Here is a 15297-nt window from a genome sequence, read left to right as displayed (position 1 = left end):
TAATTACTCTGCCATTTTAAGTTTTTATGATTTATACTTCCAGATCTTCATATGTTTCTCTTTATGTTGAAATACATCTCCAAAAAACTCCACACAGGGCCATGTAGGTTTGGATCCCTTATTTGTTCATATAATACATTAGGAATGATTAACAACTCCATGCCCGTCTGGTTTTCTCCATTCATGTTGGAACATGGTCAATGAAGTGCAGTGCTGTGATGATGCATTCAAGCACCCTGGTAACTTTTGAGTGTTAGCCATAACCTTTCAGGCATCAATGAATCAGTTGAATCTGACATCTAACCGTGTGTAGCGACATGGCTCGCAGTCCTGATTCTGAAGGGCATATATTGACATGGCAACACATAAAAGCTTAAATCTGATTGGAATTCAAGAATTTAAATTGTAAATGTCATTCCGTGTTTTGGCCAGCAGAGAAGGCCTTGCAGGCCCCGACTGCACATCAGTTTAACAAAGAAAAAAGGCTTGTGGTGTAAAATTACTACATCGTTTATTCAAATGCAGTTGTGTTTGTTTACAAATGACTATTGTTGACATGAGATCCTTTTTAAAAACTGATTGGTGATGAAAATAACCTGAATTAGAAATGATATGCATCAGTTTGAGACAAAAAAAATTCCATGATAGGAAACACAAGAAATTGTGCGCAAAGACAAATACATAATAAAGTACATATAGAGGGACTTTTCAATTAATTACAAAAGGAAATGACATTGTAAAGGTTAGTTTAAAAACTAAGGTGAGATGTTCTTTTGTTTTTTTTTTTACAATGCAATTATTGCATGACATGAATGTTGCCGCTGTACCCTGCAACACTGACAAGGTTGTAGTGTGGTTTTTGGTGTCCACTCCATTAGTCCAGGAAGAATATGTTGTTGAACTGTGTCACACAAAGCCTCTTTACCTCCTCTGCAGAAGTGAAAATACAAACAATTATTTATAAAAGATGCTCCAATGAGATTGATATAGCGGAGACCCGGTGCAGACATACCATTGACTTCTATCAGATTGGCGTTCTTCTGATTTAATATCACATAGAGTTCTCTCTGGTCTGACTTCTTGCCAACAACCCAGTAGTCGGTCATTGCTTTCACGATGACTTCTTCATCTTCATCAATTCTGAGAAGCACAAAGACAAAAGTTTTTAAATATGAAACATTTGTGCATACGGATATTAAGTAGATTATACCTGGCAAAGTCACAGTTGATGTCCCCCAAGATCTTCATAAGGTCAGGGTGGACAGAAGTGAGGCAGACGCTGGCCGTCTTCCTCATGTGTATAGTGCTTTTCTCCGCCAAGTTCATGTGGTTGAAGTAGATGAACTTAAACTGGGGCTCTTTCTCTGGTCTACGTGGATGCACCATGAGAAAAAAAAAGTAAAAACACAAGACTCTGAAATTAAATGATGCAGCTCTGCTTTGATTTTTCTCAAGTATCCTGTTTCATGGTAAAGGATGAATGACGCTGACAAATGTTCTTTGAAACCGTAGACTCGATACACACACATCTTGCACCAAACTGCAGCTTTCCAGTAGTCCCTGCAGCAGCCAGTTTGCTGGACGGTCGGTAGCTAAAATATCTACTGTGGGTCAAGCATTTATAAATTATAAACCAACATAAGTCACTTTGGAGGATTATAGCCGCTGGAACAAGTGAGCCGAGGACGCAGGTACTGACGCACTTTACAAATCGGGATCGGCGGCAGAAAAGGAATTCAGGATGTCATTATTTATTCAGTGGATTCTGCTCTATAGTCGATCCTTGGATGCTTGGATTACAGTCACGGATGTATCTGAGGCCAAATAGCGGGGAAGATAAAAGCCTCGAATGGTGAAACTATGAAACTAAACAAGCAGAACAACCCCAAACTTAAACAATGCTAACAGATAAAAAGCATACTGTAACATACTGTAAATACTTTAACTATGTGGCTTTTTTTAGTGAGCTGACTCAAAACTACAGAACAGCATTATTGTGCCAACTGACCCTGATATCCTGCGGTTGATGGTGAACTGCTCGCATATATCAGATGCCAGCAAGGTGAGCTGTGGGCCCACTAATCCATCCAACTGCTCACAGAACTCCCTCGTCAACTCCACAGAGGCTGCGCAGAGAGTGGACATGACAGGAGAGGCGTTAAAAGAAGCGTAATACTTGGCGAAGCTGCATAGGAGACGAATGGATGGATGGATGGATGGCAGGTGAAGATGCTCACCATTGACCATAAAGCAAGTGGCAGCACTCATTGCCTGGAAAAGGTGAAAACGCAGCAACAAGAAGACATGTCAGACGAGACATCATTTTTTTCATGAGGACGTCATCCGTTCATCTCCAATCATAAATATAAAATATGAAAATGATGAATTGTGTGAAAGGTCACGAAAAGGTTTGGCTACCTTATAAACAATTAGATGCAGCTCCTCATAGCCATCCTCTAATCTGACAAATATTTTAGGGAAACGGAACTTGGCCTCAGGATCTTTAAGATTGGAAGGTCCTGTCAAAAACCTGAAGAAAACAGTGTGAAATTTAGATAAACTCCCGTTCTAGGCTCCACTGTTTAGAGCAGGGGTCTCAAACACGCGGTCCGCGGGCCAATGTGGCTCGCAGGACACCAGTTTCAGGCCCCCGCCTTGACATGAAAGTTTAATGTTAGTGCAGCCCACGCAAGTTTGATATGGATGCTGGATGGTATCATGTACCCAGAAAAAATTATTACGTTTGATTCATGTTCATGTTAAAGGTTAAATAACTGTTAATAGTTATCCTCCCTATCCGTGTGGAAGTGGTAAGTTTTTGGCTTTTTAAGTTTAAAGGAAATAACTTGAAGGCTACCGTTTAGGTCGCTAGCTCTCTAGTTTGCGAGTTAGCATGTGTCTCAAGACCCTGCAGTTGCGCAATATGTTGTAAATAAAAAGAGTATAAATGTGACTATAGTCGTGTTTTGTCATGTCTACAGGGCTCTAATAATGCTTTGTTCATTTTAATCTGAAAAAAATCATTTGTCTACCCACCAACTTTCTTAAGTTTTTATTATTTTTATTATATTTATTTATTACTGATTGATTGATTTTCTTTATTCTTGATTTGTTTATTTATTTTTCATCTTGTTTTGTGCAGAAAAATAAAAATTAAGATATTTGAGAACAGTGGAATGTTTTATCAGAGCTTTTCTTGTAGAAAATTGGAACCAAAGCACTGAAGAAGTTTGTATATTTTTCTGTTTTTAATAAATGCGTTTTTTTTGTTTTTTGAAAACCTGATGCGGCCCAGCCTTGCCCAGTGGCCCCCAGGTAAATTGAGTTTGAGACCCCTGCTGTAGACTTACCTCCCATAGTGCAACAAATTGCCTGCAACCTCCGGCCTCAGTGGCGAGTCCCTGCCAGCCAGCTAAATACAACACGCAATATTAATATTTGTACTATGTATATTCACAACATTGTCACTGCTACTCCCTCACCTCCGGCTCAGAGTGCCTGGGGAAAAGTGACGTGGTCAGGTACTTGTACAGGATCCTCATGTCGTCTTGTTCCAAGCCGCTCCTGCAGACATGGCGTCAATGTAACACCGGTGGAGCGTGAGCCGCCGGACGTGTCAGCTTGTTACCATATGAGCTGGTCGTTATACAGGAAGGCTGTGTATTTGATGAGGCTCAGGCTCTCCTCCACCCGGTTGACAAACGACTGGATCTTCAGGTACGTCATCTTGTCCAGTGGGAAGAAACTGATGCCTCCAAATACATCCAGCAGGTCACAGGACTGCAGGTGGAGAGTCTGTAAATACTGGAAAGCCCAGTACAAAGACACGCCCCGTGAATTAGAGGGTAGATTCCCAATGCAGCTGGCCTCGGAGTGTGAGTACACCCTAAGCTGCTAACACCACAGGGCCTAACATTATAAAAAACATATATAAAATACAAAAAAACTTTACCCTGTAGAAGAACTTTTCAAGCTTTTGTATGAGCAGCTCCACTCCGCCGGCCTCCATGGCTCTCCCAAAGGTACCATTGAAAAGCTGCAGCATCATGAAAGTGATCAGATTCTTATTGAAATAAGAATAAAAGACACCAAAAAACATACTGTTGCTTACCTTATACATACTGTAGCATTGCTTTACCACTGCACCATACACTGTGTCCTGCAGATGAAAGGCTGCATGCTAAATAAGGTCTAAGGTAAAGCTAATAGTATTCAGTAAAAGGGAACACTTACAAGTATTTCCTCTTCTTGATACTCTATCGTGGGAGGTTTTCCATCTTTATTGGGTTTTTCTATCATCGGGTTTCGGACCACCTGAGTAATAAATTAGATACAATTATAAAAAAAAATAATTTCACAGTATTCATTACAAAAAAAAAAGCTTTAAAAGTCACCATAACCATCCAGAAATTCTCCTCGGGCTCAAAGAAAAACTGCCGATTCTTCTGTGTGTGCAGGGATTTTGCTGGTTTGGTCGGGCAGAATGTTCTAGAAGCACCATAGACACAAATGAGCTCCCCTTCTTGCACTTGAAGGACATTTCTTATTACAATACCTGGTGAACTGAACGATAGCTTCACAAAGGCCAACATTTCTGATCTTCTCATTCTTCTCCACTTCGCTGGGGTGATAAAACAGTATCTTCTTCTCTTCCTGAAGTCATAATCACATCACCTTATAGCATACATATTGAGGACTGAGGTAAAAAAAAACACTTCACCTCTCCTTCCCGTGGTCCAAATGTGGGGTTATAAATGAAGAAATTGAGTAGAGATGGTGTGTACTGTTTCTCTTGCATACCCGATGCCATCCTGGGACTTAAAAACGACAAAAGACAACATTGTGGGACATTTAAATTGGTTGATCCTATTCATAGCATTGTATATTTGTATTATTTGTTTACCTTATCATCAGCATCAGTGTCACGTTTGTCTGGATGTCCTTTTTTCGAATAATTGTTTGGCAAGCATGCCTTTAACCTGCAGAAGGAGAATAAGCTACTTAATAAGGTAAAATGTTCTTGCGGTGACCCATAATGTACTTGAAACAGTCACCAGGAGGAAGTGCCTCTGGGTGGGCTAACATCTGTTTCCGGGTTATGTGTGTGCTTGCAGCTATTGAGCCATTGTTGAGGTGTTGTTAGTTCCTAGTTACATGGAGAGTAAACTGTTGATTCCACTTATCCTCGATTCCTTTCTCGTTTTAAATCACACATCCACAAATTAACACATAAATGTTAAGTAACAACTATGCGATTATTTAAGTACAGTAAGTCAATAGATGGGTTGCGGGCACTGGGATTAGGACTTCTTAGGGAAACGATCCTTTTCCACTCTGTTTTTCTAAACAGTGCGAAAATTAACATTTACGTTTATTGTTATCCACAAAAATCATATGACTACTATATTACTTACGAATAACAATTTCAGATACTGTACAGTAGAGTACATACACATCGTGAAGGTGTTACTCACATATTTAAAAAAAAACACTTTTTTGTTCCTGTTGTGTTAAGTCCACTTTGTAAAGTAGACGTGCAGTTAATATAGGAATAATATCGGAACCAGCTGAGCTAAAGCCAATACTATTTAGCAAGTTAGCTGGCTTTGCTAAAAATAGCTTCCGGTTTGCGGCGACACGGTAACAAAAATACGAAATACGAAACATTGAAAAAACGTCATAAAAACTCACCTTACAGACCATAAAGCGACGGGTCCATATGCAGTTTATGACGCCGCAAAATGTAGAAAAGAGATGAAAGAAAAGGGAATGAAGAAATGATAGATGCTTCACATTGTTAACTTCCTGCTTTTGACAGCTAGGTATCGCGTGTCCAGGCTCGGGTAGAAATCCAGTGTCGCCTTACTATGGTTCCTACTGAATAAACTATTTTTATGCGGGTGATTTACTTCATGGCAAATGTACATAATTCAATATATAAGTGGCAATATATAATATTCAATATTCAATGCAAAATAATAATTCTAATATAATAATGAGATTATAAAAAATATATATGAATATCAGATAAATATTATTGCCTATGTTGACAGTTAAGGTCCTTACAAAGACCATAAAAGAGTAATGAAAACATGGAAATGTAGTTTTGGTCAGTAGTGTACAGGGATTTTGTTACCAGCTTTAATTTATCAGCACATATTATAGAGGCCACATTTGTTCATGTATTTCATTGTCATAAGTGAAGTGGACAGCACAGACAGATCAGAACATAAATTCATATTTATTGTTTATTGTTCTAATTAGCAAAACAGATATACACAAAAGAAATCCACTGAGAAATAAGAAAAAAAAAATGGAGATGGATCAGAGAACTCCACGTGCAGAACTCAGGTTAGGACCATCATTTGGAATTCTGTACAAAAACAAAACATCATTAATTTCACTCACATAATCTGAATTGATTTAGACATACTGAATATTTATATCCTCCTAAGTAAAAATAAAAGACCATACATCCAAAAGCTTCATCAATAATTTGAGAGGCTTAGTTAAACTTCACTGGGTGCTGCTTTAGGATAGAAATCTTTCTATGCCAACTAATAAGAGCAATTCAATGCATTGAAGCGGTTATCCGATACTGACCCTGTGCTCCAATCCGCCCGTCGCTGTCGTCGTCCGCTGCTGAAATGAAGCTCTTAGTTTCGGCCTCGGTCAGCATTCGTGCCCCGGGGTCAAAGCGCTGCAGGAAAAACCTACACACACACATATGCACGTATCACACATTGTTGTGTCAACATCTGAATAGAAAATCTTGAAGAGCCAAAAACAGGAAAAAGGTGAATTACATAAACAGATACCATAATAATAATAACACTACATGGATTACAAAGAGCTGGCTTTAATACATCTGTGTGAGTGACTATACGAGCTAGGCCTTAATCTCTCTGTCATGCACACAGCAGCGTTCCAAAAGACTATTGTCGCACTTGAGCTCCGACTCCTCGATGAAGCCGCTGTTGTCGTCGTCGAGCATCTGAAAGACATTCTGGACCTCCTGCGGTGTCTTGGAGGAGAGGCCACACAGCCTGAAGAACCTCTTGTAGCAGAATGAGTCCGGTGCTGCGAGCAGAAATATAATCTGAATAGTTTGATAGAAGAGGGCCATGAAGTGAGATTAAAAATGCATGCGGCTGCCAGCTGAGGGAAGGGCTTCTTTTTTTAAGTTTGGTACAGTCGTGTCACCATGAAAAACAGAGAGGATGATTAAAAAGCTTTTGCAATCATGCAAAAAAAAATTGTGTTTGGGGAGATCATCGCATTTCATTTTACTGTTACAGTAAATGATATTAATTGGTCATGTGTGTGTGTTTGTGTGTGTTTGTGTGTGTTACCTTGACAATCCTTCACAGCATTTTCAATGTCCTCAGCTGAGAGGATGGAGGTGAGGGACATGCTGGTCCTGCGGAAAGAAACATAACAGGATAACCGATGGAGTTACTTCCTGGGGCCTTTGAAGTGCATCATTGCTTCATTGGGTTGCCAGCATTACTGCAGGGTAACAAGCCAATCGGTAGATCTAATCAATTACGCCAAATACCGAAGCTCGACATGATATGGAAGATCGCATCTTTGATGGTGTTTTTACTGTGGGTTCTTTAAAACAGCAGATTTTGACAGCAGAGCTCTCCTGTCATATAGACAATCTTTGAGCAACTGTGTTAATGTATGACTTTATTATTATATCTATTTATTTTCATCCCATGTTAGCCATTGGGTGAGTTGAGTTTCAACTGAACTACACTATCATGCAGTAGGACATCATATTGATGTTTAAATAAAGTATTATTGCGGTAAAACATGAACATTTTGTATGTCTATTTTTGATATCCTGCAGATGATATCAAACACGGTTATAGATACTTGTGTTTATTATTGATTGTGGTTGTGGATTGCAGTGGTGTTGAATTGCATTGCATCATAGAGAGAATTATGTCTTATGTTTAGCCATCAAAATATTATAATAAAACATTATTGCACTGCATCTCAGTCCAACATAATATGTCATTATAGCGCCCAAGCCATGCAATAAAGCCTCACCTGCGTTGTGAAGATGCACGACTCACCTCTGTGAACTGGGTGTCCTCTTAAAATCCAAAAGAGCAGCAGAAAAAGTCTTTGTGGTGGCCTCTGATGGCTGCCTTGCTCTTATATATACTCCAGTGAGAACACTTCACTTTCCAATCTGGGATCAAATGTTCCCCGCAAGCCTTGTCTCCGTCTCGTCTCTCTTACCTGTCTGATGCACTTTCACTTTTTATACTCACTGCTCACTCTCCCATCCCATCCATGCCTCCCTCCATTCCTCCCCCCCTTACCCCCTCCCTCGGCTTACACACATATAACATTTAATCAAGTCCCTTTACTCTGATTTTCTCTGTATAAGCTCCGGATGAAAGCAAAGCTGCATGGAATACATCTGCCAATGGATGGTGTGAGAAGTATTATCCACTCTAATACTACAACATCTGTCACTTACTATTTTACATATACGGTATTTACCTCCTTGTTTGCATACATCTCCAGGTTTTAAGTTGCATACTGCACAACAAAGTTTTTGCACTCGGTTACCATGGCATCAAGCTACTCTGACTCCGCAAAGGCAGCATCATCTCTTGTGATTTCAGTCAGCGTTTATGTCAAATCAAGCCCAGGTAGGGCGCCTTGGGAGTAAAGCTCATTATTCCTGCATGTTTCATCTTCTGGGAGAATTCTCTCTGTGGTGTGTCAGCATTCTTGGCTTTGTGTTAATTTAATTAAGCAAAAGATGTTATTGATATTTAGCACCAGAAAGTATGGATAAGGAGAACCGAATGGGCATTTAAAGGTTTTGTTTTGCAGCATAAAAGAGCGACAGTGCTCTCTAGTGGTGGTGATGGGTAGTGATCACTTTGGTTTTTCTTAGTGGTTGGTATTTCTGGTGTTTTATTTGTATGAGAGGGACAAAATATTAGGAACCCCTGCTCTCCATCATTGCAAACATTAGCATGGATTTTTTTTTAACTTTTCCATGTCGACACGAGTAATGTGTAATATTATTTTAAATATTCTACACATTCTGACAGAAATTTGGATTTGCCAAAATGCACTTCTACTTACTTCAAATGTTCTGGAAAGTCAAACTTTCCCACTTTTCTGGAAGATTATTTTGCCTATTTTAAGTCATATAGCTCATATTTTGTCGAGTGGTTAGGAGCTAGGAGACATGGGTTCAATTCCACCCTAGGTCATCTCTTCCAAAAACATGCTAGGTTAATTGTCCACTCCAAATTGTCCATAGGTATGAATGTGAGTGTGAATGGTTGTTTGTCTATATGTGCCCTGTGATTGGCTGGCCACCAGTCCAGGGTGTACCCCGCCTCTCGACCAAAGAATGCTGGGATAGGCTCCAGCACCCCCGCGACCCCTCGGTAGAAAACGAATGAATGACATGTAAAAAAAAAGCAACAGGATCAGACCTGCTATTGTAAAATAACTTTTATTGTTTTCTCATCGTCCGTCCGTTTGCCCTAAAAGTGCACCATCGGCAACAAAACTCACAGTACAACCACGACGACGACAGAAGTGTTAGTTTGTGTGAGAGAGAGAAAGAGAAAGTGAAAGACACACAACCACGCCACACACTACGGTCAGCTACGGTCAGCGGGCTTGATTTGGTTTCCGAGGTCAAAGGTCACATGTATAAAACTTTCAAAAGGGTCAAGAGAGAGAGAGAGAGAGAGAGAGATAGAGAGAAGAAGAAGAGAATATGTTGGCTCATATTGTTCCGTTCGGAGATGTCAAGTTCGATGTTGGTCAGCGTTCTTCTTCTTTAACACTTGACCAGAGCAGAAAACTCTGCAAGCGGAGAAAGAAAACAGAAACATTTGAACTAAATTAATTCCAACAACTGTATGTTGATTTACTAATTATACATGGAAATAAACAAAAAATATGACGGTGTTTGTTATGATGTAATTATTATGGCATTGTCTCATTTTGCGCACTTGCACACTCGAGTGCATAAGTGCATTCATACTGTGAAATATGGTAAAGTGTGGATACAGTATTGCCCTCAACATGCCCAGAATGCTGAGTGTGCACCCTTAATCTGGCCACCCTTAATCGTCACCTTCTCGGCTACGTAGCGGAAGAGGAGGGACTAACTGAAGTGGTTGCAAATCACAATTAAAAAGGAGATAAGAAATATTGCGATCGTTGAATTGATTTGGGACAGCGCTCAAAACAGCCAAAATGGACTCTAACCATTTATCCATGTAATGGAAGGAGAGGGACTAACTAGAGTGGTTGCAAATAAAAAGGAGAGAAGAAGAAATCATCATTTACAGTTTCAGTGCGTAAAAACAGGAATAATGCATATGATTTGCCTCAAACTGTAATAATACTTTTACTTTTGAGCAGTACTGAATATGCATAATATATACTATTGTTTCACATATTTGCTGTGTGATGGTCCTGTGTCAATCGTCAATAACCATCATAGTTGCCATAGTGCCACATGTCCTCACCATCAACTCCGATCTTGCCGTCGCCGTCAGTGTCACCGGCCTGGAGAAACTCCTTGGTCTCTTTGTCAGTCAAAGTTCTGGCGCCAGCAGAGAAGTTCTGCAGGAACAGCCTGCGTGAGGAACACATACAGAGATACTGTGAGGGAGAAGGTCCTGCATTTTTGTAGCAGGTCCTGAAACCAGCGGTGCAAAAAACATTGTTTTTGCAGTACCTAATTAAAGGGGACCTATTATCCTCATTTTACACCCCTTTGTATTAAGTTGTGGACTCCTGTAGAGCAGCTACACATGATAACCAGCACAGAAAGCTTTCTAGTTCTTCCAGAATCTGCACCTACTCAGCTGCATTTCTTTCTGTCGTGCTTCCCGCAAAAACTGTTTTACCTCCCGAGTGCTTAAAAGGATTTCCGATTTGTGCCGCTAGCTGCGAACCCAACTTTATAGGAGTTGATATATAAGAGTTGATCATAAACAACGAGGTATCTTTTTAAAATGGCCGCTTTTAAAGGGGACCTATTATGCTCTTTCTGCTTTTCTGACCTATAAATGTAGTTAGAATGTTGTATTCTCGTGTTAAATGATGCCAAAGTTTAAGATAATGAGGTTTGCGCATTTGGAAGTGAGCCCTGAAAGAAGTTTGGGATGGCTAAAAACGCCCGGTTTCAGAAGGTGTGGTAAAACTGCCACTTTGTGATGTCACAGAGGAGCGGGCTTCCTTATATGGGCGTGGCTGTAAGCCAGATAAGCTCTCTGCTTCTCTGTTTACTTGCTAGCAATGGCTCGTACGGGAAAGCCACATTTGTTTACAATTCCTAAAGACGTCACCATCAGCCACAAGTGGTTGGAGTTCCTGATTCCCTCCCAGCAAAAGAAACACGTTTTAATTTGTAAATGGCATTTCACACTTTTTTTTCAAGACGATAAGTAAATATATAACATATTTGGACCTAGATATATTGGGTGTCTGGAAGATCCATGAAGCTATAGGATACTCCCATTCAAGTGTGCACTGGCATGCAAATGATGATCAAAGTAATTTGGGCCACGGTATGGCGTTCAACACCCCGGCAGCTAAATCATCTCGTGTGTTCCGAGGAGCTGACATCATTCTGATTTCAGACATAGGATCCCTGCAGGTTCTGAGAAGATGAAATTGAAGATGAGGGCGTGGCCCGGGGGTTGCCTACTTGAGCTCATCCTCCTCGATGAAGCCGCTCTTGTCCTGGTCAATAACAGCAAAGGCCTTCTTGATGTCATCTGCGGACTTGGCAGCCAGGCCGACCTTGGCAAAGAACTCCTTGTGTTTGAAGGAGTCGGCAGCTGTCGGGAGACATGGAAAATATGGGATGTCGGTGGAATACACAGTATTCTATTCAAGGTTTTCATGGATTACTGGGATTTACTGTTTCATAAATGGAATTAGTTGCCAGGGTGAAAAAAAAAACCCTTCAAACATGCAAAATAATTAGTGAGGAATGTTTCATGACAATAAAGCTGAGGGCTGAGCTTGTGACTTGCAATCCTCTACCAAAACACTAAGGGGCAGTGTTTTCCTGACAGTGAGCAACTGCAACTCCCTTTGACTAGCTATCAACACATTCCAAGAACATGCTAGGTTAATTAGCCACTCCAAATTGTCCATAGGTAGAGAATGTGAGTGTGAATGGTTGTTTGTCTATATGTGCCCTGTGATTGGCTGGCCACCAGTCCAGGGTGTACCCCGCCTCTCTTGCCCGAAGACAGCTGGGATAGGCTCCAGCGCCCCTGTGACCCTCGTGAGGATAAGTCGCCATTGTTTACGACTGCCACATAGGAAACTAAATAGCTAGTCAAAGGGAGTTGCGGTTGCTAACATTGCCCTTAGTGTTTTGGTAGAGGATTGCAAGTCACAAGCTCAGCCCTCAGCTTTATTGTCATGAAACATTCCTTACTAATTATTTTGCATGTTTGAAGGTTTTTTTTTTTACCCTGGTAACTAATTCAATTTATGAAACAGTAAATCCCTGTACAGTAAAACATAAACAGTAGAAAATGGATGAATGAATTAAATTTGTTGAGCAGTTTCATCGATGTCATCCAACCATGTTGCCCCTCCCATGTAAGGAAACTAGCAGAAATAGCATAACTAAAAGCAAACCCAATCATAATAAAGCACATTGTTACATTTTGATATTCCCCGATTGACATGGATTATAATGTACAGGTTTTGATGGAATGGAGAGTTTTACCTTGGCAAGCAGCAAGGGCTGCAGTGATGTCAGAGTCGTTCAGGATTCCGGCAAATGCCATCTTTAACTGAGGGAGCAGAGACAAGAGATCAAGATCAGAGACAGCATAAAGTTCTTCTCTCAGTGCACAACTACATGTCATCAATGCATGCAACAGGTTCCTCTCAGAAAAAGTAGTCCAAGTTATTGCAAAAAAAAAAAAAAAAAGTCCCACTGAGTTTTTTTTTTTCTTGAGTCCTTGAAGCATCTGATTGGTTCCATCCCATCAAGTCATGGAGCTCTTCAGTGAAACTCACCTTGAGGTATGAGAGGATTCGCTCAGATCAATCTGCTCACTGCAGTGCGGCCTGTCGGCGTCTGCGCACCGACTTATATACCTGCGGAAATATGATGCATAAGCCGTGTAATAGACACTGTCGCGCGACGCAGTCAAAGCAGACGCTTGAAAAATGTGTCCAGTCGACAGAGCTTGTTCTATTTATATGTACATAAATGAAGATGCTTAAATGGTAGGCCCATGTGGAGTGTAAAAGCCCATGTCTAAAGTGCTTGATATTGCAAGGGGGCTAATAATACACGCTGCTGATTTGGGTGAAACGCACGCCGCGGGGCCGTGCTCGTCCTGCTTTTTTTTTTGCAGAGGAGTGGCAAGAGAAGAGATGAAGGTAAAACTTAATTTGGTGTAAGGCCGTCATGTCGGCCTATTAGACAACTGTGCGGGTTTGTTTGGTAGCATAGCAACAGCTAATTCCATGTTGCGTCTTTAAGCAATGTATCACATGCTTTGTATTTATTATGCATGCAAAGTATAGTCTACTCTGTATAAAAATTAATAGAATCTGGGAAAGGTTATGAAGCTATTTCTAAATATTTGGGACTCCAGCAAAACACAGTGAGAGACAATATCCACAAATGGTGAAACCATGGAAGAGTGGTGAACCTTCCCAGGAATGGCCGGCCAACCAAAACGACCTCAATGACATCCAAGAGGTCACAAAAGACCCCACAACAACATCCAAAGACCTGCAGGCCTCACAGTGTTCATGACTCCACCATAAGAAAGACACTAGGCAAAAACGGCATCACACCAAGAGTAAAATATGGTGGTGGTAGTGTGATGGTCTGGGGCTGTTTGGCTGCTCCAGGACCTGGAAGACTTATAAAATGGATAAATGGAAGCATGAATTCTACTGTCTAGCAAAAAATCCTGAAGGAGAATTTACCATCTGTTGGTGACCTCAAGCTGAAACCAACTTGGGTTCTGCAGCAGGACCATGATCCAAAATACACCACCTCCAAAGTCCAACCTCTGAATGGCTGAAGAAAAACTAAATGAAGAACAAAGTCCTGACTCGAATACCGCTCGAAGGAGCTTCATGCTGGAAAAGCCTCCAATGCGACTGAATGACAACAATTCTGCAAAGATGAGTACACGAGTAATAAGAAACTCATCATTCATTCATTTTGTGTTCAGTTTTGTTGCCATTAAGTCATATTTAAAACAGTTTGATGATCTGAAACATTCTAGTATGACAAATATGCAAAAAAATTAATAAATCAGGTTTTTTCCTACATCACTGTATATGTAAACATATATACATAGAAATTCAATAAGCACAGAATTGATACAAAAATTCACAATGAAAAAAAATCTAAAAATTCTCCCTTTTATAAATAATGCACTTAATGTACTCATTGTTGTGGTTGCAGTTTGCAGTGGTGTTATATTTAATATTTGTAATAAAAACTGCACATGATGACACATAGCATTTTTTGCATTGGTGTCAATGGATGTTTTGCTGGGTTCAAATATTTCACTGCTTACATGTTAGTCACTATAAAAGTGTAGTAGTGGTGCTTACATTCAAATAGTTTCATCAAACACTACATCACTACAATATTCCTGCTTACACGCCCGGGATGAAAGTCTGCCAGGGATGTTTATTTATAGTTGCATCTCTTACACCCATTCAGGTCATTTCTCCTTATGGTGATGAAACTATTCAGGCTGCTATTTTAAGGATGGCATCGACTTCATCATCTCTGCAGTAAAACGCTGCATGTGGATGTGTAACTGACTTCCAACAATGGCGTGAAAAATGACGTTACAGTACATCCAGGGCGTTACAGGGCGTTCATTTACAGGAGCACCAGCAATAGAAAAAAATAGGGATGTCTGATATCAGCATGGGGTATCGGTTGACATCGGCATCTGATTTTTTTTCCGCATCATTCATTCATCCATTCATTCATTTTCTACCGCTTGCTGGAGCCTATCCCAGCTGTCTTCAGGCGAGAGGCGGGGTACATTCTGGACACATATAGACAAACAACCATTCACACTCACATTCATACCTATGGACAATTTGGAGTGGCTAATTAACCTAGCATGTTTTTGGAATGTGGGAGGAAACCGGAGTACCCGGAGAAAACTGGGAGAACATGCAAACTCCACACAGAGATGGCCGAGGGTGGAATTGAACTCGGGTCTCCTTACCACTTGACCACCGTGCAGTCATTTTCCAGATCATGAAAAATGATAT

At 40.5% G+C, this 15297-nt stretch overlaps 3 protein-coding genes across 3 annotated transcripts; all 3 read right to left on the bottom strand.

Moving 5' to 3' along the window:
• Positions 1-494: 494 nt before the first annotated feature.
• On the bottom strand, positions 495-5851 carry ccz1 (CCZ1 vacuolar protein trafficking and biogenesis associated). The gene is made up of 17 exons (XM_058061287.2): positions 5692-5851; positions 4904-4979; positions 4721-4817; positions 4556-4653; positions 4395-4488; positions 4234-4314; positions 4112-4159; positions 3953-4036; positions 3629-3804; positions 3483-3564; positions 3351-3412; positions 2419-2530; positions 2238-2271; positions 2009-2126; positions 1211-1369; positions 1013-1140; positions 495-930 (listed from the first exon to the last, which is right to left on the bottom strand). The coding sequence occupies exons 2-17, from the start codon at positions 4915-4917 to the stop codon at positions 875-877; spliced, it is 1443 nt and encodes a 480-aa protein (XP_057917270.2). The 5' UTR covers positions 4918-4979; positions 5692-5851; the 3' UTR covers positions 495-874.
• Positions 5852-6182: 331 nt separating this feature from the next.
• On the bottom strand, positions 6183-8298 carry pvalb9 (parvalbumin 9). Its single transcript, XM_058061290.2, has 5 exons — positions 8085-8298; positions 7353-7420; positions 6948-7080; positions 6604-6713; positions 6183-6373 (listed from the first exon to the last, which is right to left on the bottom strand). The coding sequence occupies exons 2-5, from the start codon at positions 7411-7413 to the stop codon at positions 6348-6350; spliced, it is 330 nt and encodes a 109-aa protein (XP_057917273.2). The 5' UTR covers positions 7414-7420; positions 8085-8298; the 3' UTR covers positions 6183-6347.
• A 1182-nt stretch (positions 8299-9480) lies between these two features.
• On the bottom strand, positions 9481-13725 carry pvalb3 (parvalbumin 3). The gene is made up of 5 exons (XM_078789042.1): positions 13051-13725; positions 12755-12821; positions 11714-11846; positions 10527-10636; positions 9481-9855 (listed from the first exon to the last, which is right to left on the bottom strand). Exons 2-5 carry the CDS (start codon positions 12813-12815, stop codon positions 9830-9832), a joined length of 330 nt encoding a protein of 109 aa, XP_078645168.1. The 5' UTR covers positions 12816-12821; positions 13051-13725; the 3' UTR covers positions 9481-9829.
• Between the last annotated feature and the right edge of the window lie 1572 nt (positions 13726-15297).

Source organism: Doryrhamphus excisus, linkage group LG2 (assembly GCF_037039965.1).
Source record: "Doryrhamphus excisus strain RoL-2023G ecotype Guam linkage group LG2, RoL_Dexc_Guam_v1.1, whole genome shotgun sequence".
NCBI classification, from domain to species: Eukaryota; Metazoa; Chordata; class Actinopteri; order Syngnathiformes; family Syngnathidae; genus Doryrhamphus; species Doryrhamphus excisus.
This window is presented reverse-complemented; position numbering and strand designations above follow the sequence as displayed.

What these genes read in the sequence shown, in the direction of transcription:
- ccz1 (XM_058061287.2), bottom strand. An exon ending in AATGCTACAGTATGTATAAG is followed by an intron (nt 4,037 to 4,111) that starts GTAAGCAACAGT and finishes ATGATGCTGCAG; the next exon opens with CTTTTCAATGGTACCTTTGG. An exon ending in TTGAAAAGTTCTTCTACAGG is followed by an intron (nt 3,805 to 3,952) that starts GTAAAGTTTTTT and finishes TGGGCTTTCCAG; the next exon opens with TATTTACAGACTCTCCACCT.
- pvalb9 (XM_058061290.2), bottom strand. Translation starts at nt 7,413, where the DNA reads ATGTCCCTCACCTCCATCCTCTCAGCTGAGGACATTGAAAATGCTGTG. An exon ending in TGCTGTGAAGGATTGTCAAG is followed by an intron (nt 7,081 to 7,352) that starts GTAACACACACA and finishes TTCTGCTCGCAG; the next exon opens with CACCGGACTCATTCTGCTAC. An exon ending in ATCGAGGAGTCGGAGCTCAA is followed by an intron (nt 6,714 to 6,947) that starts GTGCGACAATAG and finishes GTGTGTGTGTAG; the next exon opens with GTTTTTCCTGCAGCGCTTTG.
- pvalb3 (XM_078789042.1), bottom strand. Translation starts at nt 12,815, where the DNA reads ATGGCATTTGCCGGAATCCTGAACGACTCTGACATCACTGCAGCCCTT. An exon ending in ATCGAGGAGGATGAGCTCAA is followed by an intron (nt 10,637 to 11,713) that starts GTAGGCAACCCC and finishes TTCCTCACGCAG; the next exon opens with GCTGTTCCTGCAGAACTTCT. An exon ending in CGGCAAGATCGGAGTTGATG is followed by an intron (nt 9,856 to 10,526) that starts GTGAGGACATGT and finishes CTCCGCTTGCAG; the next exon opens with AGTTTTCTGCTCTGGTCAAG.